General features: G+C 41.6%; 1 protein-coding gene across 1 annotated transcript in view; it reads left to right on the forward strand.

The window, feature by feature from the left end:
• PAK5 (p21 (RAC1) activated kinase 5) overlaps positions 1-22451 on the forward strand; it is a 363878-nt gene that overhangs the window by 298322 nt on the left and 43105 nt on the right. The window contains exon 4 of the mRNA XM_053574481.1: positions 4289-5074. Within this exon, the coding sequence (XP_053430456.1) occupies positions 4289-5074 (786 nt within the window). The remainder of the gene's footprint in view (positions 1-4288; positions 5075-22451) is intronic.

The raw sequence follows: 22451 nt of genomic DNA on the forward strand, positions 1-22451 counted from the left end.
TTTTGCTAAAGGATTATCCAAGCAGGTCCAATAATTCAGGAGCCACTTCAAGACCTTAATGCACCTTACTATCATCATTCATGTGTCACATCAGTTGCCTGATATTAAGCATATGGGCACTATTTATTTATGTAAAATATCTGGAGTTGGGGGACCACAAATCCCTGATAACATGTTTTTTGAGTGATCTGTTCATAAAGAGACAAAGTAGGAATGTGCAAGAGTATGATTTCTCTCCAGAATGCTGACTAAAAAGACTTTTAGTAGATATGCTGTGATATAAACAAACTGCTACTATTTTCTTAAAAAGTCTGTGCTAAACCTTATTGAACAGACAAGGAGGGCAAGAGTTTAAATCCACAAAAGGCGACAGGACATTTGTCTAAGAGGATTTGAAGATCATCCTGGGCAAATAAAGACAGGGAAGACACAACTGAAATGAAATAGGAAGCTGTGCAAGTAGACTTGATATTCTTGAGGCTGAGTTGTTAGCATTCACAGTTAACACATTAGAAGATGTTTATTTCATGTTTTCCTTTTCCAAGGTTGCTCGCTCTTCCCAGTTCACAGATATTGTTTCTCCCAGACTTATCTGTGGGATGAGCATGGATGTTGTTGCTCTGAGAAAAGGTCCCAGGAACTTAGTAAGTGAATGAATGGCAGCTGCTAGAATTCAGGTCTTTACAGTCAGAGAAGAAAATTACAGATAAGTAAGGGAAAAGCTAGAGGGAACTCCATGATACTAGATTAGATTCAGAAACATCAGTATGAATTCATGTTTAGCTTAATATAAATACAGATGGATATAGTTACAGATGTGCGAATATACATAGATTAGTATACAACATGTTTCCTAGCTTTGTTCACTTGAAAGCCTGGAAGTAATGACATCCATGAGCAATGAGTATCCTCAGGACCCTGATCTGCATTTCTAACACCCTTCTCCAATAGAGGGAATCCGGACTTTTTGGAAAAATGGCTGATATGGGAATGAGGGGCAGGGAAAATAGAAGATGAGCCTGGAGCTTCTTGTAGTAACAAAAAGTAAGGAATTACTTAAAAAAAAAAAAAACACAAAAGGGGAGGGGGTGGGGCCTTAGTGTGTGTCACACTTTATGGGGGCAAGACATGATTGCAAGAGGGACTTTACCTAACAATTGCAATCAGTGTAACATGGCTTATTGTACCCTCAATGAATCCCCAACAACAACAACAAAAAAAAAACACACAAAAGGACAGGGTTGTCAAAAGGACAGATACAGTAGCCATGCTGAAAGAACTCTATCAATGACAAAAGCCAAAACCATTTGAGCAAGAAAGCATATTACATAGTGTTGAATTATAACCCAAAGTATAAAATATATAGTCGTGAGTCTATCCATATTGATATAAATAAACCACTGAATAAATAGATAAATGGGGGGAAATAAGCCAGTCTCCTGTGCAGAAGAACTCCAGATATTTTATGTAAATACCACACCACATATCCAAGAAGGTAGAGCTTAATTACTCACCCCATGAGTGTGGGCTACTCTTAGTGACTTGCTTCAAAAGCAGTAGCTCCTACCTCTTGCTTCAAAAGCAGTAGTAGCTCCTAACCTCTTTGAAATCAGGGACCAGTTTCATGGAAGATAGTTTTTCCATGGGATGGGGGTGGAGAGAGGAGATGATTTGGGGATGATTCAAGTGCATTACATTTCCACCTCAGACCATTATACTCCTAAGGAGCACACAGCCTGGATCTCTCACATGCACAATTTACAGTAGGGTTCACGTTCCTATGAGAATCCATTCCCCCTGCTGATGTAACCAGAGGCAGAGCTCAGGCTGTGATGCAAGAGATGGGGAACAGCATACATACAGGTGAAGCTTCCCTTGCTTGCCTGCTGCTCACGTCCTGTTGTGTGGCCCAGGTCCTAACAGACCACAGACTGGTACCAGTCCTTAGGGTTGTGGACCACAGTTCTAAAGAATACAATTTGCGGAAAGGAGGGATTCGGGAGGAGAGTTTAACTTTACAGGGTAAGAAACCTGGCAAATACTACCTTGCCCAGGTAATCAAGGTCAGCCTCATCAGTGTTAAGTCATGTTGATGATATGTACCCTGGATAGCATGTGATGAAATTGCTACTTTACTTTGTGGTCTTCTTCCTCAAAACCAGTAACCCCAGTTTAACCATGCACATTGGACAAATCTAACCCAGGGACATTCTGTAAAATGCCTGACCAGCATCCTTGAAAACTGTCAAGGTCATCAAAAACAAGGAAAGTCAGGCTGGGTACAGCAGCTCACACCTGTAATCCCAGCACTTGGGAGACCAAGCCAGGTGGATTGTCTGAGCTCATAGTTTCCAGACCAGCCTGATTCACAGCAAGACCACGTCTCTAAAAATAGCCAGGCATCATGGCAGGCACCTGTACTCCCAGCTACTTGGAAGGCTGAGGTAAGATAATGGCTTGAGATTGTTTGAGGTTGAGGTTTCTGTGAGCTATAATGCCATAGCACTCTACTGAAGGCAACAAAGTGAGACTCTGTTTCAAAAAAACAACAACAACAACAACAAAAAGTCTTGGTCACAGAACAGACCTGACAACTAAATGTAATAACCTGTCCTAGATAGGACACTTGAACCATAGGAGAAAAACAATGAAATCCACATAAATGTGGAGTTTAATTAATAGTAGTGCAAGATATTAACAATAGGGGAAGGGGGAGGGGGTTCCTATGAGAACTCTGCTCACTCTCTTTGCAACTTCTCTGTTAATCTAAAACTATTCTAAAATAAAAAGTTTATTTAGAAAAGAAGGATATGGACCAACAGCATTACTCTAGGACTAATTGGTGGGGGACCTTCTCTTTCACTGTGGGTAGTTTGAGAGGCACTGATCTAGAAAACTTGAGCTGCAGGACAACTTAGATATCTTCCTCCAGATTGAAATCCTCTATTGTACTAAATAAAATTGTTTTGAACTCTTTGCTACTTGCTCAGAAGTATTTTTCTCTTAAAATCCTGGAAGTCTAAAGTCATAACACTTTTTTCTTTGTTCTTTCATCCACCCCCATCATATTTTGCTGTAAGCCTTGTCACTGTCAAGGCACAGATGACAGGCTCTGTAAGTGGTTTGCAATGTCTCTAGTTCCCGGTATTTGAGTGTTATTTAGGTTCACAAAAGAGAACAATTTGTCCCTAAGATCCAGGTACAACCACCTGGTTTGGTTACTAAGTCATCCACAATTCAGCAATGATGATGCCTACAAATGTGGCCACGGTGAGCAATACAGTTATACATTTAATAAGAAAATCACATTTGATCAGAAATTAAATCACACAAGTCATCTTCATGGTGCGCTTTATTTACAGTTTCAAAACTTGTTTTCGTCTTCTATTAATATAAAATTTCATAACATCAATTATTATGGGTCTTCCATAAGGCCGTAAAAAGAAATGTATCCCCATTTCTAGCTAGGTTAATATTCAAGTGACTGTGCTAACTGGTTTTTCCAATCATCTGAACAATGAATGAAAAAATGATAAATAAGCTTTTTAGAACCAAACAGTTACAGACTGTTAAATTATCCTTAGGGTTTACGACTGAGGAGGAAGAACAGAGAAAAGGGATTTGCCTATAAACTGGTAAATAAAACTGTTAGCCTGTAGTCTTCTAACTGGCTTTGATGATTAATTGGTCTATTGAGAGAGGTAAGAGAAAAAATTATGATTTGAGATTATTAGTTAACATTTGATTTATTTCACCGCTGAAGTAAATCAACACTTTTTTGTCTTTTTTTTTTTTTTTGGCAGTTTTTGGCCGGGGCTGGGTTTGAACCGGCCACCACCTCCGGCATATGGGGCCGGCACCCTACTCCTTTGAGCCAAAGGCGCCACCCTGTTTGTTTTGTTGTGTTGTGTTTTTTGAGACAGAGTCTCAAGCTGTCACTCTGGGTAGAATGCCGTGGTGTCATAGCTCACAAAAACCTCCAACGTGGGCTCAAGCCATCCTCTTGCCTTGGTTTATCTATTTTTAGTGGAGACGGGATTTTGCTTTTTGCTCAGGCTGGTCTTAAACTCCTCGGCTCAAACAGTCCACCTGCCTCGGCCTCCCAGGGTGCGGGGATTCCAGGCATGACCCACCGCGCCCGGCCTTGTCTTTATTTTTAATGAAACGTTACTGGAGTCTGTTTTCTTCCACAGTTTAAGTTGGATGGAGTGGAAGTATGATTCCTCCATCAATTTAAACACATGAAATGTTTTCATTAAACAATATTTATTCCCTTTGTTATCCCCAGACAATCGTTAGAGGAAACAAACCCTGCAAGGAAACCTCTATCAATGGCCTGCTGGAAGACTTTGACAACATCTCTGTGACTCGCTCCAACTCCCTAAGGAAAGAAAGTCCCCCGACCCCGGATCAGGGAGCCTCCAGCCACCGCCCGGGCCATGCGGAAGAGAACGGCTTCGTCACATTCTCGCAGTATTCCAGCGAATCCGACACGACCGCCGACTACGCGCCCGAGCGCTACCGAGAGAAGAGCCCCTACGCGGAGGATCCGGAGCCGCGTTACAGAGGCAGCCTCGGCACCCAGCAGAACGGGCGCGCCCTGAAGATGAAACACGGCGAGGCCTACTACTCGGAGATGAAGCCTTTGAAATCCGACCTCGTCCGGTTTCCTGTCGATTACCACGCACACTTGGACTCACTGAGCAAACCAGGGGAATACGATGACCTCAAGTGGGGGTATCACAGAGCCTCAAGTAGCTCCCCTCTGGATTACTCATTCCACTTCACGCCTTCTAGAACTGCAGGGACCCGCGGGTGCTCCAAGGAGAATCTGGCCTACAGCGAAAGCGAGTGGGGACCCAGCCTGGATGACTATGACAGGAGGCCAAAGTCATCGTACCTGAATCAGACGAGCCCTCAGCCGGCCATGCGTCAGAGGTCCAGGTCAGGCTCGGGGCTTCAGGAGCCGATGATGCCATTCGGAGCAAGTGCATTTAAAACCCATCCCCAAGGACACTCCTACAACTCCTACACCTATCCTCGCCTGTCCGAGCCCACAATGTGCATTCCAAAGGTAATGTTCCCTGCCTCCCTTCCCTCCTGTGTGCAAGAACCTCCCCCAATGCGAGGGCTAGCGTCACCGTCTCAGTCAGACACTAAAGTGCCACTTGCCTTTTGAGTGAGGGTCCCTATTAAAATCCTACCTTATTCCCACCCAGGAGCCCCACGTGGGGAGGGTTTAGGGTAAGGGACACAGGTTCATTAAAATCAAAATCTATCTTCTGGAGGCCTCCTGCAGGATTTCTTATTAATAAGCAAAGAAATTTTTATTTGAGAGATACTCTGATACATTAATGACAAGTATTACGTGATCATATTTTACTAAGTTCTCCGGTAAAGAGTGTACCATTTTAGACCATTAGATGGAGTAATACACTGTGGCCATAAAGTTCGTGTGCAATTTAAAATAGTCTGCAATTTTATGGACACCCTGTATGATAGTTCCTGAATTCTGGCAAAGTTTACATGGCCCTGCCTAAAAGGGAAAAAAGTCAAGATAACATGGTGATTTTTCAGGAAAGCTAATTTTATTCAACTCAGGGGATGATCCCTCATTCTGAGGGAATGTTCCTGCTATTATTTTTGATTTGAAATGTCAATTCTTATAAGAATTTTGAGATAAAAGAGCCAGTTGCCAGAGCTTTTTGGAATGCTTTTCGTTTTGTTTGCAATTTCTTTCTTATTAAAATGAATTATTTAAATGTTAGCTACTGGGAATTTGCTCTGAAATTTGACTGGTCCAAAATATCCCCAAATTAAGAAATTACTGGCTAGAGAAATTACTGAATATAAATGCTCAGACATTTCCCTGAAGGTGTGAGGCTCTTTGGAACATTTGAAAGTAGTTGCAACTCTGTGTGTGTGTGTGTGTGTGTGTGTGTGTCTGTGTTTCCATGATACCTTACAAAAACCTTGGCTGTGCAGCAAAAGTGAAAATGGACCATGGATTCTGTAGAGGTCTCAAAGCAGATGAGAGAGATGTGACTCCCAACAGGGCATGCATGCCCTTTTGTACCAAACACTCTCCCTAGTGGTTTAATGAGCAGTTCTGCAAGCCCCGGGGAGGGGGGGGGGGGCAAATCTGCCTGAATTCAACTACTTTATTGATTACAGGTAGTCAGCATTTCCTTTTGCTTATTATTTCTCATACACCTAACCTGAGATGTTGAAAAGACATCATTTAGGGACAATCCTGGGAGTTACTTAAGCACTTTAGAAAAACCAAAAAAAGCTGTTATTGTACGTCTTAAGATAAAAAATTATAAATAATTCCTGAGAAGTTAAGGCCTGAGATAGGTTCTTCCAGTTAAAATTCAAATAACAGCTATGTCTTTCATCTCACGCTGCTAATAATGTATTTGAACATCCACAATCAGATTATCACGACTGCCTTTGTGTCCTATGATCTTGCCAGGGCAACTATTGAAAAGAATCAAATTAACCAGACAAAAGCTCAGTGGAGTCACACCCACATATCATGATGCATGAGATAGTGTGTCCCCTTTCCTGTGCGCTCACTGTCTGTGAATAATTAACATGTTCTATAGCTGAATCAAGTTATACATACAGGTTTTGAACACTGTTGTTATGTATTTTTTCATCTAGGAGTGAAGAATACGATGTGTGCATGTCTATTTATTTGGACACTTGCGTTAGGGAGCTGTTTGGATCATAGGCATGTTTGAGAAACCCAATAGTCCACTCTTAACATCCAGAAAGCTCAAGAGATTTCGCTAAGAGGTCACAATTTCTTGGGTTTTAGGTTCCTCTTAGAAAAAAAAAAAAAAACAATGAGATGATCTGGTATCCCCAGGTCCAAATTTTCACATGGAATGGGGAATAGAATTGGCTGGAGGTAAAGGCTGACTAAGTAGCAAGTAGCAGGGACATGGAGTCACAAGTTTTTTTATTATTATTATTAAATCATAGGTATGTACATTAATGCAATCATGGGGCACCATGCACTGGTTTTATACATAATTTGATATTTTTTCATCCAACTGGTTAACATAGCCTTGGTGGCATTTTCTTAGTTCCTGTGTTGAGACATTTATACTCTACATTTAGTAAGTTTCACATGTACCCTTGTAAGATGTACCGTGGGTGTGGTCTCACCAATTATCCTCCCTCCACCCATTCGCCCCCCTCTCCTCCCCTCCCTTTCCCCTTTCCCCATATTCCTGGGCTATAATTGGTTTATAGCTTTCATGTGAAAGCTATAAATTAGTTTCATAGTAGGGCTGAGTACATTGGATACTTTTTATTCCATTCTTGAGATACTGTGCTAAGAAGAATATGTTCCAGCTCCATCCATGTAAACATGAAAGAGATAAAGGCTCCATCTTTCTTTAAGGCTGCATAATATTCCATGGTGTATATATACCACAATTTATTGATTCATTCGTGGGTTGATGGGGACTTGGGCTTCTTCCACGACTTAGCAATTATGAATTGGGCTGCAATAAACATATCTGGTACAAATATCTTTGTTATAATGTGATTTTTGGTCTTCTGGATATATACCTAGTAGAGGAATTGTAGGATTGAATGGCTGGTCTATTTTAGTTCTCTAAGTGTTCTCCAAACATCTTTCCAAAAGGAACGTATTAGTTTGTATTCCCACCAGCAGTGTAGAAGTGTTCCCTTTTCTCCACATCCACGCCAACATCTCTGGTCTTGGGATTTTGTGATATGGGCTAATCTTACTGGAGTTAGATGATATCTCAAAGTAGTTTTGATTCGCATTTCTCTGATGATTAAAGATGATGAGCATTTTTTTCATAAGTCTGTAGGCCGTGCGCCTGTCTTCTTCAGGGAAGTTTCTTTTCAAGTCCCTTGCCCAGCCTGCGATGGAATCACTTGTTCTTTTCTTGCTTATACGTTTGAGTTCTCTGTGGATTCTGGTTATTAAACCTTTGTCAGAGACATAACCTGCAAATATCTTCTCCCATTCTGAGGGCTGTTTGCTTGCCTTACTTACTGTGTTCTTGGCTGTGCAGAAGCTTTTTAGTTTGATCAGGTCCAAGTAGTATATTTTAGAAGCTGCTTAAATTGCCCCAGGGGTCCTCCTCATAAAATATTCACACAGACCAATTTCTTCAAGAGTTTTTCCTGCACTCTCTTTTAGTATTTTTATAGTTTCATGTCTTAAGTTTAAATCTTTAATTCGGTGAGAGTCTATCTTAGTTAATAGTGAAAGGTACGGGTCCAGTTTCAGTCTTCTACAAGTTGCCAGCCAGTTCGCCCAGCACCATTTGTTAAATAGGCAGTCCTTTCCCCACTTCCAAGTATTGGGTTCATCTCTTGGTTCTCTATTCTGTTCCATACATCTACCTCTGTTTTTGTGCCAGTACCATGCTGTTTTGATCACTATCAATTTATAGTATAGTCTGAGGTCTGGTAGCGTGATTCCTCCTGCTTTGTTTTTATTTCAGAGTAATGTCTTGACTATTCAAGTTTTTTTCTTATTCCATATAAAATGAAGTATTATTTTTTCGAGATCTTTAAAGTATGACAGTGGAGCTTTAATAGGGATTGCATTAAAATTGTATATTGCTTTGGGTAGTATGGACATTTTAACAATGTTGATTCTTCCCAGCCATGAGCATGGTATGTTTTTCCATTTGTTAACATCTTCAGCTATTTCTTTTCTTAGAATTTCATAGTTATCTTTATAGAGATATTTCACATCCTTTATTAGGTAAACTCCCAAATATTTCATCTTCTTTGGCACTACTGTGAACAGAATAGAGTACTTGACTGTTTTTTCAGCTTGACTTTTATTGGTATATATAAAGACTACAAATTTATGCATGTTGATTTTCTAACCTGAGACACTGCTGTATTCTTTGATTACTTCTAAGAGTTTTGTAGTACAATCCCTGGTATTTTCCAAGTATACAATCATATCATCTGAGAAGAATGAAAGTTTGATCTCTTCTGACCCTGTATGGATACGATTGATCATCTTTCTTCCCTAATTGCAATGGCTAAAACCTCATTACAATGTAAAGGGCAATGGAGACGATGGGCAACCTTGCCTGGTTCCTAATCTGAGTGGAAATGATTTCAATTTAATTCCATTCAATACGATATTGGCTGTGGGTTTGCTGTACATGGCCTATATCAGTTTCAGAAATGTCCCTTCTATACCAATTTTCTTAAGTGTTCTGATCATGAAGGATGATGGATATTATCAAAAGCTTTTTCTGCATCAATTGAGAGAATCATAGGGTCTTTGTTTTTTAATTTGTTTATGTGCTGAATTATATTTATAGATTTAGATATATTGAACCAGCCTTGAGACCCTGGGATAAAACCCACTTGGTCATTGTGTATGATTTGTTTGATGTGTTGCTGGATTCTGTTTGTTAGGATCTTGTTGAATATATTTGTATCTATATTCATTAGTGATATTGGTCTATAATTTTCTTTTCTTGTTGGGTCTTTTCCTGGTTTGGGGATCAAGGTGATGTTTGCTTCATAGAATGTGTAGGGTAGTATTCCTACTTTTTCTATATCTTGGAAAAGGTTGAGTAATATAGGTACTAGTTCCTCTTTGAAGGTTTGGTAGAATTCTCATGTGAAGCCATCTCATCCCAGGCTTTTCTTTTAGGGAGATTTTGTACAGTTGATGCTATTTCAGAACTTGATATAGGCCTGTTCAACATTTCCACTTGATTCTGGCTAAGTCTTGGAAGGTTGCGTGCTTCCAAGTATTAGTCAATTTCCTTCAGATTTTCATATTTCTGAGAATAAAGTTTCTTGTAATATTCATTAAGGTTTTTTTGAATTTCTGGGGAGTCTGTTGTTATTTTGTCTTTACCATTTCTGATTGATGAAATTACAGATTTTACTCTTTTCTTCCTGGTTAGGTTGGCCAAAGGTTTATCTGTTTTGCTGACCTTTTCAAAAAACCAACTTTTTGATTTATTGATCTGTTGTATAATCCTTTTGTTTTCAATTTCATTTAATTCTTCTCTAATTTTAGTTTTTTCTTTTCTTCTGTTGTGTTTGGGATCAGAACGTTCTACCTTTTCCAGTTGCTTGACATGTCCCATTAAGTTGTTAACTTTCTCTCTTCCCATTCTCTTGAGGAAGGCTTGCAGGGCTATACATTTCCCTCTTAACACTGCCTTTCTGATAATTCATGTCTTCATTATCATTTTGTTCCAAAAATTTGGTAATTTTCTTCTAAATCCCATCTATGACCCAGCCATCGTTCAACATAAGGTTATTTAGCTTCCATGTTTTTGTATGAGTATGCAGATTCCTGTTGTTATTGAGTTCAGCTTTCATTTCATGATGGTCCTAGAAGATGCAAGGAATAATTTCTATTCTTTAAAGTTTGCAGAGGTTAGACTTGTGACCTAGGATGTGATCAATATTGTAGTATGTTCCATGGGCTGATGAGAAGAATGTGTATTCAGTTTTGTTAGGATGAAATGTTCTGTAGATGTCTGTTAAATCCAAATGTTGAATGGTTAAGTTTAAATCTGAAATTTCTTTGCTAAGCTTCTTATCAGAGGATCTATCCAACACTGCCAAAGGAGTGTTAAAATCTCCAACTATTATGGACCTGAAGGAAATCAAGTTGCTCATGACTGTTAGAGTCTCTCTTATAAATTGAGGCACATTCTGGTTGGGTGCATAAATATTAATAATTGAAATCTCATCATATTGAGTATTACCCTTAACAAATATGAAGTGACCATCCTTATCCTTCCTTACTTTTGTTGGTTTAAAGCCTATTGTATCTACGAATAAAATTACAACACCTGCTTTTTTCTGCTGTCCATTTGCCTAGAATATAGATGACCATCCCTTCACCCTCAGTCTATATTTATCTTTTAAGGTAACATGAGATTCTTGTATGCAGCAGATATCTGGCCTGAGTTTTTGTATCCAGTCAGCCAACCTGTGCCTCTTTAGAGGACAATTTAAGACATTCACATTAATTGAGACTATTGATAAGCCTGGTAGAATTTTGGGTATGGAGTTTTTTGAAAGTCCCATGGACATTTTTATCCTTTTGCCACTTTGGAAGTTAGAATTTGATCAAAAGTTTCTGAGTGAGTTTACTTTTGTGGTGGAGGATTGTGCTGGTCATTATGGAGGATAGGTCTGAGAATATCCTGAAGAGCTGGTTTGGTTATGGCAAATTTCTTCAATGCGTGAATGTCATTAAAGTATTTAATTTCCCCATCATAAATGAAACTCAGTTTATCTGGGTACAGTATCATAGGTTTAAAGTTATTTTGTTTTAGGAGATTAAAAATCGATGACCACCCTCTTCTAGCTTGAAAGGTTTCAGCAGAGAGATCTGCAGTCATTCTAATATTCTTTCCCTTATAGGTTATATTTTTCTACTGGCTGCTTTCAGAATTTTCTCCTTCATATTAACTTTAGTGAAGTTAATTATGATGTGCCTGGGGGATGTGTTATTTGGGTTGAGTCGTGCTGGGGTTCTGAAACTGTCTGCTATCTGAATTTCAGAATCTCTTGGCATATCTAGAAAGTTCTCTTTCATAATCTGAGTTATCTTTCATAATATTGTGAAGAAGAGCCTCTGTGCCTTGCAAAACCATTTTGTCGCCTTCAGGGATTCCTATAAGGTGAATATTAGTTTTCTTCTAATTATCTCAGAGCTCTCTGAGAGAATGATCTGTTTTGCTCTCCATTTCTCTTTCTCTTTGAGAGTTTGGGAGCATTCAAAAGCTTTGTCTTCAATGTCAGAAATCCTTTCTTCTGCTTGCTCCATTCTGTTACTGAGGTATTCTACTGTATTTCTCAGATCTTTGAGGGCTGCAAATTCTTGTCTCAATGTGTCAAAATCTTTGGGGATTTTGTCTTTGAATTCATTGAATTCTTGAGACAACTTTTGAAATGCTCCTTGAATTTCTAATTCCAACTTTACCTCTATTCTATTAATCTTATTTGTGATCCAAATTCTGAATTTGATTTCTGACATCTCAGCCATCTGTTTATGAATTGGATGTTCAGTTGTGTCCACCTTATCTTTCCTTGGGGGAGTTGATCTACTCTGGTTATTCATGTTATCGGAGTTTTTCCACTGATTCCGCCCCATGATTGTTTTACACTGTTTGACTATATATGTGGATAAAAAGAACTTGGGTTGGGGGCTCCAGAAGTCATGATTAACCAGCCCTTTGCCCAAAAGCTGGGAATAGTGTCTGTACCTTTTCCCCTGGAGCTTTACCAAGGTCCCATACAGTGCTACAGCCTGAGAGACTAGGGACCTGCTTGGTGTGGTGGGGCTAACTGGCTCTGTCTTGTTTTCAGTTGGTCTCTGTCCTACCCTAGTGAATCAGTTACTCTGGGGTGAAATCTCAGCTGTGGAGAAATACCAGAAATTAATGCACCCCGTCCCCCACGGGCAACAATTGGAAAAGGAAAATCAAACCTTCCCACAACCACACACCCAGGGTACCACTTTGGATAGTCCTCAGGTGATTGGCCCAGTTCAAGAGGTCCAAATCAATTGTCCCAGTCAGCACTAGTTTCAGGTGGGAGAGTTCAAAAGGTCTTGGCAACTAGATAGCAGGGATCTGCTGGCATTTCAAGTATGACTCTCTCCGGTGCTCCATGAAGTCAGAAGGACCCACCCAGCAAATAAATTAGTCTGGGAAGGTTGGTGCCTCCTTCCTCACCTTGCATCTCTGTCACACCCAGTCACTGGTAACCCCACAGGGCTGTGACCCAATTCTCTCCAATGAGCAGATGCTCCAGGGGTTTGTTCCTGTCTGAGTCACAGGAAGACTATGTCTCCTCAGCCAGGCCGCTGCTCTCTGCCATTATTCGGCAGGGGAAGGGGTGAGGCCTGACAACCTCCAGTGCTTAATGGAGGCTGGGAGGCTGGGGCGGTTCCCTCAGTTCCAGCCACGCCCCTGATTGATGTTGCTGATAGAACAGAACAACTTTGCAGAATTTGTTTCTGTCCCGGCTATATTCCCCTGTGGATCAGATGCTGTTTGAGTTCACAGAAACTCGACTCAACCCCGGTCTGTGCCCCTGCCCTGTCTCAGCTGCAGTCTGTATTGGGGTAGGTGCGGTTAGAGCTCACACTCAGCTGTCAGTTCCAGTCTCTGCCTGCCTGCCTTTGTCTCAGCTATGATCCTCTGAGGGCCAGGTGTGTCTTAGGCTCAGCAAAGCAGTCCTCTGGGTCAGCCCTGCCCTGGAAGTCTGCTGTCTCTACACGCGCATATTCTAGTCCACCACACTATACCCAGGTCGGTACCACCTCAGGCATACCCTTTACTCACTGGGCGTGTGTTTCCATCCCAGATCTGTTCCACCAGTGGCTACCACCAGAGAATATGCCTGGCTTCTTCTGGTTGTCCAGAGAGGCAGGGAGTGTGTCTCCAGAATATCCCCAGGGATGTGAGCCCTATTGTTCCCACTGCTGTGGCTGCTCCTGTATGGTTCCCTCTCAGTTGACTGTCTTATCCTTACTCTCATGCTGCAGAATCAGCACAGACCAGCAACAGCCCTTGCCCTCTCCACACCTCTCAAGAAAATGCCCAAGAATCTGGACTCCATGGGAGACAGGCTTCCAGACCTTGGGGTGAGAGTGGAGGGGAGTGCCGGGAGTTCAGAATTGCATGTAGAGAATATATTCAGTTTTACACAGTTTGATGCCTGGCAGGAGAGTGCCATGGCACCCTAGTAGGGGAAGAAGGTCCGTTTTTTAGAGGGACTCTCCCATGGGATAAAATGGGAGGACTTTTGAACTCTGCTCACTTGTTTGTATGAAGTATACTGTTAGCCTTTCTCATGGGGGAGTGGACACTCCCGTCCACTTGGTGATGGATTTTGTACCTTTTGTTTGTATCCTTGGGGTCGCACCTCGTCTCAGCAGGGTTGATGTGCATTCTTCAGCCTTCCCTCTTGGGTCAGCTCCAAACCATCAGCTTACTTGCTAAACTTCTGTCCTTTAATTCTCCTTCTGGACAGGAGCTTCTGTGGAAAGCTGGCTCCAGTTGGCCATCTTGTCTCCACCCCTAAGGGGTCACCAGTTTGGCACAACCCTGCCTAAGCAACTTCATTCATTTTTCCAACCAGTCTAACATTTAGAGGCTTTTGGAACTTAATGTTGTCACTAGCAGTCCCTGTGCACTTGATTACCAGGAGGGTAAACCAAGATCCAGACAAAGACAAGAATCCAAGTCTAGTGTTTCTCCAAGTCCACCGCTTTCCTATTATGTGAGTATATGTGATTATAGGGGTTCAACTGCATTTGCCAATAAAACCTGTGAAAAGTCTCAGTGGCCACTGGAACATCAGGGTAAATGAAGGAAGAGAAAAAAGAAAGGAAAGAGAGAAGGTAATTTGCATTATTCCTTGCAGTTTCCTTCTTCCTGCAGACTTCCAAATACAAGACAAAGCAAATCTGTCCTGAAACCCAGAAACAGCACAGAAACTATTGTGGCTCAGCCCTTATAATCAGGACTCTAAACACAGCAAACTCATGAGAAATTCATCAGCAGGTTTTGTGTGAGAGTAGGAGGTAGGAGGCATATTAGTAATTAAAACATTTACTTGATTAAAAATACAGCATCTCTCTTAAAACACTTAGGTGCCTGAATCTTTAGAACTGTACTTTTAAAAGTCTACCAATCACGCTTAGATTTCCAGCTGAGGCAAGAAATAGTGATCACGACTCAGATAATTTGACTTTGCCTCAAAGAAGATCCTAGAGGAGGGTGGATAATGTTCATATCTCTAATTAAAAGAGAAAACATGAAACTTGTGTAGGTACCCAGATGGAGCAAGAATGAAGGTGGAGCGTGGCACCAGTTTTTCATTTTGGTCTAAAGAAAAAAATACTAATGTTAACACACAGTGGAAAACTCCTCCAATGTTATCTACCTACCTAATTTTTCTGTTAGCATGACAGGAATCAAGAATGTTATGAAATCTGTTTATAGTAGTGCCCACTTCCTACTTTTAAATGTTTACAGTAAACTTTCGAGGGTGAGCAGATGCAACCTTCTGGGAAGGAGGGGGAGACAGTCAAAACCACACAGCACCCCATAACTGTAAGAACTGCCAGATGTGGAGAGAGAATGCTTTCCCCCAGACAAGTCTGCCTTCCAGGTGGAGAAATTGACTGGAGATATTGTCATCATGTATTTGATTTTACTCATTCTGAGGCTCTCCTAGGATCTGGCAGCTCTCTGGTTGTGTGTCTTGGTATATCCAAGCCCAGCCATGTTGCAACCACTGAGAATCAGAATCCTGCCAGTTCACTGAGCACTTGCTATGAACCAGATACATGCCTTGTCTTATGGAGACCCACAGACCTGTAAGGCAAGAACCCATGCCACCTTCATACAGATGAAGAAACTGAGGTTTTGAGAAGTTTGGGAACAGCTTGCTCAGGCACTTCACAGCAGAGCCAGGATCCAACTCTTTAAGAGTTACCCTTTCTCCAGGCATTGCATGCATCTCCATGCATGGCACAGGGGCCATTTCTGAGAATGCAAAGCTTGCAACCTGCCTTATTGTGGGCTCCTTTTACTAAATGAAGCAATGAAAATGCATTACCAATAAATGAATTAATTAGCAATTAATTCATCCTGTTTCACTCTGTAGTAGTGAATTCTTTATGAACTTCCCCAAGTTTATGAAGACAAAAATGACTAAGCCTCCAAGGTCTATGTGTTTCAAAATATTCCCATCTCCAAGGACACAAATCTAGAGTCAGAAAGGTAAACGTGAGGTCTCCTGGCTACGTTGCTGCTCACTCTCTAGTCTCAACCTTGATGGTCTTGACATCCTGGATTAGGTGACACTTCATTGCAGGGGGGCTTTTCTGTACCTGGTCAGATATTTTGAAGACTCCCTTACCTGTACCTACTAGATGCCCATAGTTTCCCTTCCTCATTGTTAACAATCAAAATATACCCAGACACTGTCAAATGTCCATTGAGCTAGGGAGGGCAAAACTGGCCACAATTGAGAACGATTGTTTTTCACCTACCATTTATGAAGCACATTTTGGAAGCTAAGGGTACGGATTTTAGACATATAAATGGTCTGGGTTTGAGTCGGACGGTTTGCCATTTCACTAACAGGGTCAATAAGTTGCTTAACTGTGTCTCCACTTCCTTATTTGTAAAATAGAAGTAAAGGGTCCCTGCCTCATCATGCTGTATGAAAGGAAAGTTAATAAATTAAAACAGCCTCTTTTTTTTTTTTTTTGGAGACAAGATCTCATTCTGTTCACTGAGGCTGAAATGTAGTGACACGACCATAGCTCACTACATCCTCAGACTCCAGGACTCAAGCAATCCTCTCACCTCAGTTTCCCAAGTAGCTGGAACTACAGGTGTTTGCCACTGCACCTGGCTAATTTTCTTATTTTTGGTAGAGACCCTATGTTGTCCAGGCTGGTCTCGAACTCTTGGCATCAAGAGACCTTCCTGCCCTTATTATTAGCACACATAGTCTACACATCAGCTTTGTGTAGCATGCAGCCAGATGGCGGCTATGATGTGAGGGCCACTGTTTTGCAAGCACAGTGCTGAGCATTTTGCAAACTTTATCCAATGTAGTCTTCAGACAACAATTCTAGAAGAATTCAGGATCATCTTCCTTTTACAGTTGAGGTAGTTGAGACTTCAACAACCTAAATCTTTATGGGATTCCCCAAGTTTGTAAAGTCCAATGACTGAGCCAGGACTCAAAATTTAGGTCCCTCTGACTCCAAAGCCTGCATGTTTTGGAATATTCCTATTTCCACAGAAGAAAATCAAGGGCAAAAAGGTAGATGTGAGGTCTCCAGGCTCAGACACACATACAAACTGCAGGCAGCCCTCAACTGGCTGGTAAAGAATGGGTGAAAACTCAGAGAGATTTGGGATGCACAGGGCATGCTGTTTATTCTGTCTGTTCCTAGTAGAATGGAATCCTTCAGAAGTTCTCTGTGGTCACCAGACTGTGAATTGTGGGTAAGAAGTTCAGTCATGGGCTAGAAAGGAAACAATAGGCATAGAGATCACTGCAACTCTTATCCACTTATTCTACCTGGAGTGAGTACTTTGTTTGATTTTTTAAAACATAATCCACATTTATTTTCTCATCCCTTCAGAAGAGAACAAGTTCTAGAATCAGTTCCCTAGATCCGAGCACTTATTAGCTGTATGATCTTATCTGCACTTTGGTTCCCTCATTTGTACAGTGTTTCAGTACCTACGTTAGTCTTAATGTGAGGATTAAATAGATTAATAAACAGAAATAAGTTAACATGTGGGAAGTGCTCACTGTTAGCTCTTATTCCCGGGAATATTTCTGATTGGAAAACGTGTCACCCTATCTATTCCCACCAGCCACAGAAATCTTCCCTCTGTTTCATCTTTTATAAATTTTCAATATACGGGAACAAATTCCATCTGACCTCCCTCACAGCCTCTATATGCAGCCTATAAGTATGACTGTCCTTGCTTTAGAAATGTGTGCTGTAGAAAGCCAGAGTAGCTGTGTGACTTTTTCAAGGCCATGCAAGACCTTAGGAACTGAGCTGGCCTGAGGACCCAGGTCCACCCCAGTATTGTCCCTCCTCTCCAGAATGAATGAAATTCACAGACCTCCTGTGGAAGGCAGATACAAGGGAGAATTTTCATAAGTATATATCTCCAAACAACAGCTTCACTTCACCCCTGCAGGCTCTCTGCACAAGGCACCAAAAGTGACCAAAGCTGTAACTCTGGCATAGTAAGGGATTCTGTGTGAAGAATGATGGCACTGAGAAAAGGATGGCGTAATTTCACAGACTTTCCTCCTGGGGTCAACAGTTCCACGGCTTTCACTGTTGAGCTATCAGTTTGTTTTCTCTGGAAGGAAAAAGCACTTGAACCATTGGGCCCAGTCTTCCTGCATCAATAATTTAATCATTTGCTGTTCTTTGTGGCACTTGCTATGCCCAGACTCAGGCATGGTTCCAGGAATAAAGAATGACTTCTTTTCTATTTAGCGTCCCAGAACACCTCTCAGAGATCCATTAGGAGCCCGATGGGCTATGAAATGATAATGCTAGTGAGGTTTGGCAACTGCACCAGAAATCTGAGAGAGAAGCACTTAATTGCTTAATATAATAATGGGAACTAGTGCCTTTAGATTTGCTTTCTTTACCTATAGACTCATATACGATGTTCATGAAGGCTCATAAAATTTCCAAGAGAGGTGATTCAGTGCAATATCTAAAATCTGTCCCCTCTGGTGGGGGGCTTTAAGTGTCCTTTGCATATGAATGGACACATCTTCCCATGAATGCTCTTGTCATTCAAAATAAATTATATTTTAGTCATTATGAGTGGGTTTTCCCATTACCAAATTAAAAGCGAAATGAATCTAACCTGGCATTCTCTGTCCCCATCTCTCTGAGGCCCTGACACATTTGAATATTCTCAGGCAGTGATCCAGTCCCCAAAGGCTCAGAATCCCTCCACATTGCTGCAGTGATGGACTGCCGGTCAGAATAATCTGCTCTGTCTTGCTGCTCTTGAATAGAGGATACATTGGTCAACTTTAGAGCAGCATCTGTAGGGGAGTAATTGGATAGGACAATTCAGAGGTGAAGGAAGAGCCTGAAATACCTGTATGCTTGAGCCAGTGGGTCACAGATTTATTTATTTCTTCCTTTAACTAAGCTTTGCCTATTTCTAGAGGGCATGAGCTGCTGGTCTGAACTGTCTCAGCGTGTATTTGCCATATATTTCATAAGGCAGGAAAGTACATGCCTCTTCAGATTTTATGTCAGAAGGTATAATTTCCTACATGTTTAAGCAGGGATCCTAAGTAGTAGTTGTGTGAGATTCCCTTGCAAAACTCTAAACGTGGTATGTGGCTTTTTGCTATGTGCAGGTTGTAAATGCAGCAAGTGAGTCTGGCCACATGGAACTTAACCTGCTTCCCAAGCCCCCTCCATCAGGAGACACCTTATTTTGTAGGTGCTCCTGGACCCAGGAGACACCGCTCGTTGACAATGGTAATGCGTGCTCACCTCTTTTACTGAAATTGAACGGCAGCTCACATTGTGTGTTGTACCCCTTCGACATCTGCCCAAGGTGAATATAAAATATTTACTACGAAATAGGTCTCCTCCGTTCTGTAAATGAAAGTAAGTAACTCAGAGAAAACTGACCATGGCCAGGACGAGTCAAAGTTTTACCTCAAACAGGAGCAGCAGCCACAGTTTTATGAGGATGCAGTTGGAGGCAGAACAGTTCCCTAACACCCTGCAGTCTGGGAAGCTCTGAAGCTCTCAGCACAGCAACCACCTCAGCAGGAGTAGCAGAGGCTGGAAATGCAAGAATAGAGACACATGAGACTCGCAGCCTTGGGCCAGGCTGTCCGCCCCTCCTCCGTGCAGCCCATAGCAGGGAGAATTGGAATTGCAGAGTACAACCAGAAGGACGTACCTGTCACAGGATTTAATGAATCCCATTCCCCTAACTGCCAGTCTCTAAGTTGTCACTGTAGAAAATAGGAGTTCGTGATTCTCTCCAGAATTCCTGCAAGCAGTCATTTGCCCTTCCCAAAGCCAAGGCTAATCCTATTATGTTTTCCTTTGAATCAAGTCAGGACAATTGAAGATGTCCATCCCATGCTCAGATAATAGAGGGCTAGGATTCACTTTACTCAAACAGCACCCAGTCTGGCTTTGTCACTTTTGAAATGAGCAGTCTCTGTTTTATCGGACCCCAGAAAAGGTGTATCGGAATATCACTCTCAAACACTAGAACCCACAGCCTCTTGTTCCCTGTAACTCTCCATCCTTCACAAAACTCCCCCATCCTCATTCTGTGGGCACAGACTCCCAGTGCCACCACCCCACCCACACACCCATCCAGCGCGATCTAGCTGCGGCCCCCCTGTCATCGGTACAGAAGGCCATGGTGACAAATAGATGCTGCAGTGGGATTTTTCCTCCTTCTTTTCTTTCTCCCACCCTCCCTCACCAAGCCTTTTTTTCCAGCCTTGGCATAAAATGGTCAAATGATGTTCTACTGCAGAATTCAATTTCACAGTTCAGTTAGGTCCTTGATTACACTGCCAAATTCAGATTAATGTGCATTTAACGAACATGGATCAGGGGAATTCTGGCTGACAGCCAGCTGTAATCGGAGCAATTGATAGCTGTGTGGAGTTTTATGCCCTGTCCACCCCAGCGCACCACTGGTGAAATTGATTGATTAAATGAATTCATTGCTATAATTATTTATAATTTTGATACATCGCAAGCCTGTGTCTGACCCTACTATTAGAGATGTTCTGCTCATTGTGGAAGAGTATCCACCTGAGTTGTTAACTGGGAATTATTTATTCCTATGTATAATACAGTCTTTTTCCCCTCTTTTTAATTTCTGATAGGGTTTGAATACTGATGCAAAAAAAAAGCACATTTCTTTAAGAATTCATTTATATGGTATATTAAAAGATGGCAGGAAACTAAAAAATAAGTGTATGTTATTAACCAGTTCAAAAAGGAGCGAAATCATGACTGTTTATTCATTCTGTTAGGATTTCTAAAGATTCCTGTAGAGAGAATTCTTTTTCAAAATGTATCCAATTTTCTTTTTTTTTTTTTTTTTGTCCGGGGCTGGGTTTGAACCCACCACCTCCGGCATATGGGACCGGCGCCCTACTCCTTGAGCCACAGGTGCCACCCAAATGTATCCAATTTTCAATGACATTTAGTAGGCCGGTAACACTGCGGCTGAGCAATTTGGCAATCTGGGTGATGATTGGCAAAATGGCCCACCTAGTCTTCTCTTAATACATAGTACCATATGGAAATCATCCTTCAGATATGCAGATCATGGCCTCATTTCTAGGGAGTTACTGGTTCACAAGATCAAGGACTGTTCTTTTCAGAAGGGTAGAGAGAAAGCCTTTGTGGCATCCCTTTGTTGTTTTCGCTCCTACCTAACCACCCCTGCTCTGCACCTGTGCCTTGCTACAAGGTCTGTGGGGGTCAAATACATGCGCATGTCTTTTGGAAATGATTTGGATCATGGATGATGGGGGATACATTGGATTCACTTATTAAACATCGTCACTCTCACTGGTCCTGTCCACTGCATTGTGATGTCACTAAATGATCAGAGCCCACATCCCTTTCACAGTACTAGAGATAGGTATGCTCACATAGACTCCAAGCCTTCCCCTATTTTTTTCTAGAATGTATTTGTGAATCAAGTTGTAGGAAATATTGCACAGTTCACGCTTGTCTTTCTTCCATACACAAACACATGCATATAAAACAGTAGGTATAGAGAAATTAATCATTTTTGTTTCACCCACTTCCAAATATAGGCAATCATGAGAAAGACAGCATAAGGCAAGGTAATTAAGTAACTATCCAAGTCCAAGGGCCACATAAGGGGGGCAAGGAGGCCTCATCATAGAAAAAAAAAGCTTGAGCTTTAGTTCTTGAAAGAACACACAGAAGAAAGCCTGGGTGTTGTAACTGAATGCAAAGTTCTGCTTTGACCAAAAGAAAAGTGAAAATGATGAAATAAATAGATGATTAACTCATTTTGCTGTGATGACTTTTTCTTTTGTTGTATATCTGGAGCTGATTTCTCTGAGCCAAGACTGTTAAAAACAAAATAACAAAAACTCAATTTTTCTTCCATCCTCCCTCACCTCCCAGGCATTAGCACTGATCATCCATCATGTTCTGGTCCAATTCTTGCATTTTGCTCCAGGCTGCTCAGACATCTGGACCCCAGTGAAACACTCTGACCAGGCTTTATCCCTGTGGTTGCTGCTCCTGCCCCGCTGCCTATGTCCTGACCACGTTCTCTCTTGTCATTGAATTCCAGTTCTGTGAACTTACTGAGAGCCCAAATGCTGAAATGACTCTGGATTTGAATCCTAGGTTCTACTTTCTTAGTAGCTTTGGGAACTTTGCATGACCTACTTAAACCCACCTTGCCCCTGTCTTATTTATAAAATGGAAGATTATGGGGCCTATTTAATTGTCTACCTTGAGGCAATAGTGTACACAGGGTATTTAGAATACCTGTGTCGAGTGTGGAAAGCACTTGACAAATATCAAACATCATTATTAACACTGGTATTTGCTACTCCTGCAAGGATAGACATCTAACAGGAGCCTGACTTTGTCTCCCAGAGGAAGCCCAGTGCTTTTTAATGAGGAAGGAGCACCCCAGCCTTGATCATGTGGAACAGAGAAGTGACCACTAATGGCAGAAATGCCAAGACAACCAAGAACGCAGGCCTTTGGGGCCGGTGTGCTGGATGCCCTCCCCCTAGAGTGGAGACTGACTGGGTGGAAGAACTAGGGTGTATAATCCTTTTGGGAGCACAGGGCCATTTCCCTTGGATTGTTTGGGGACCAT

This window comes from Nycticebus coucang, chromosome 21 (assembly GCF_027406575.1).
Source record: "Nycticebus coucang isolate mNycCou1 chromosome 21, mNycCou1.pri, whole genome shotgun sequence".
Classification (NCBI taxonomy): Eukaryota; Metazoa; Chordata; class Mammalia; order Primates; family Lorisidae; genus Nycticebus; species Nycticebus coucang.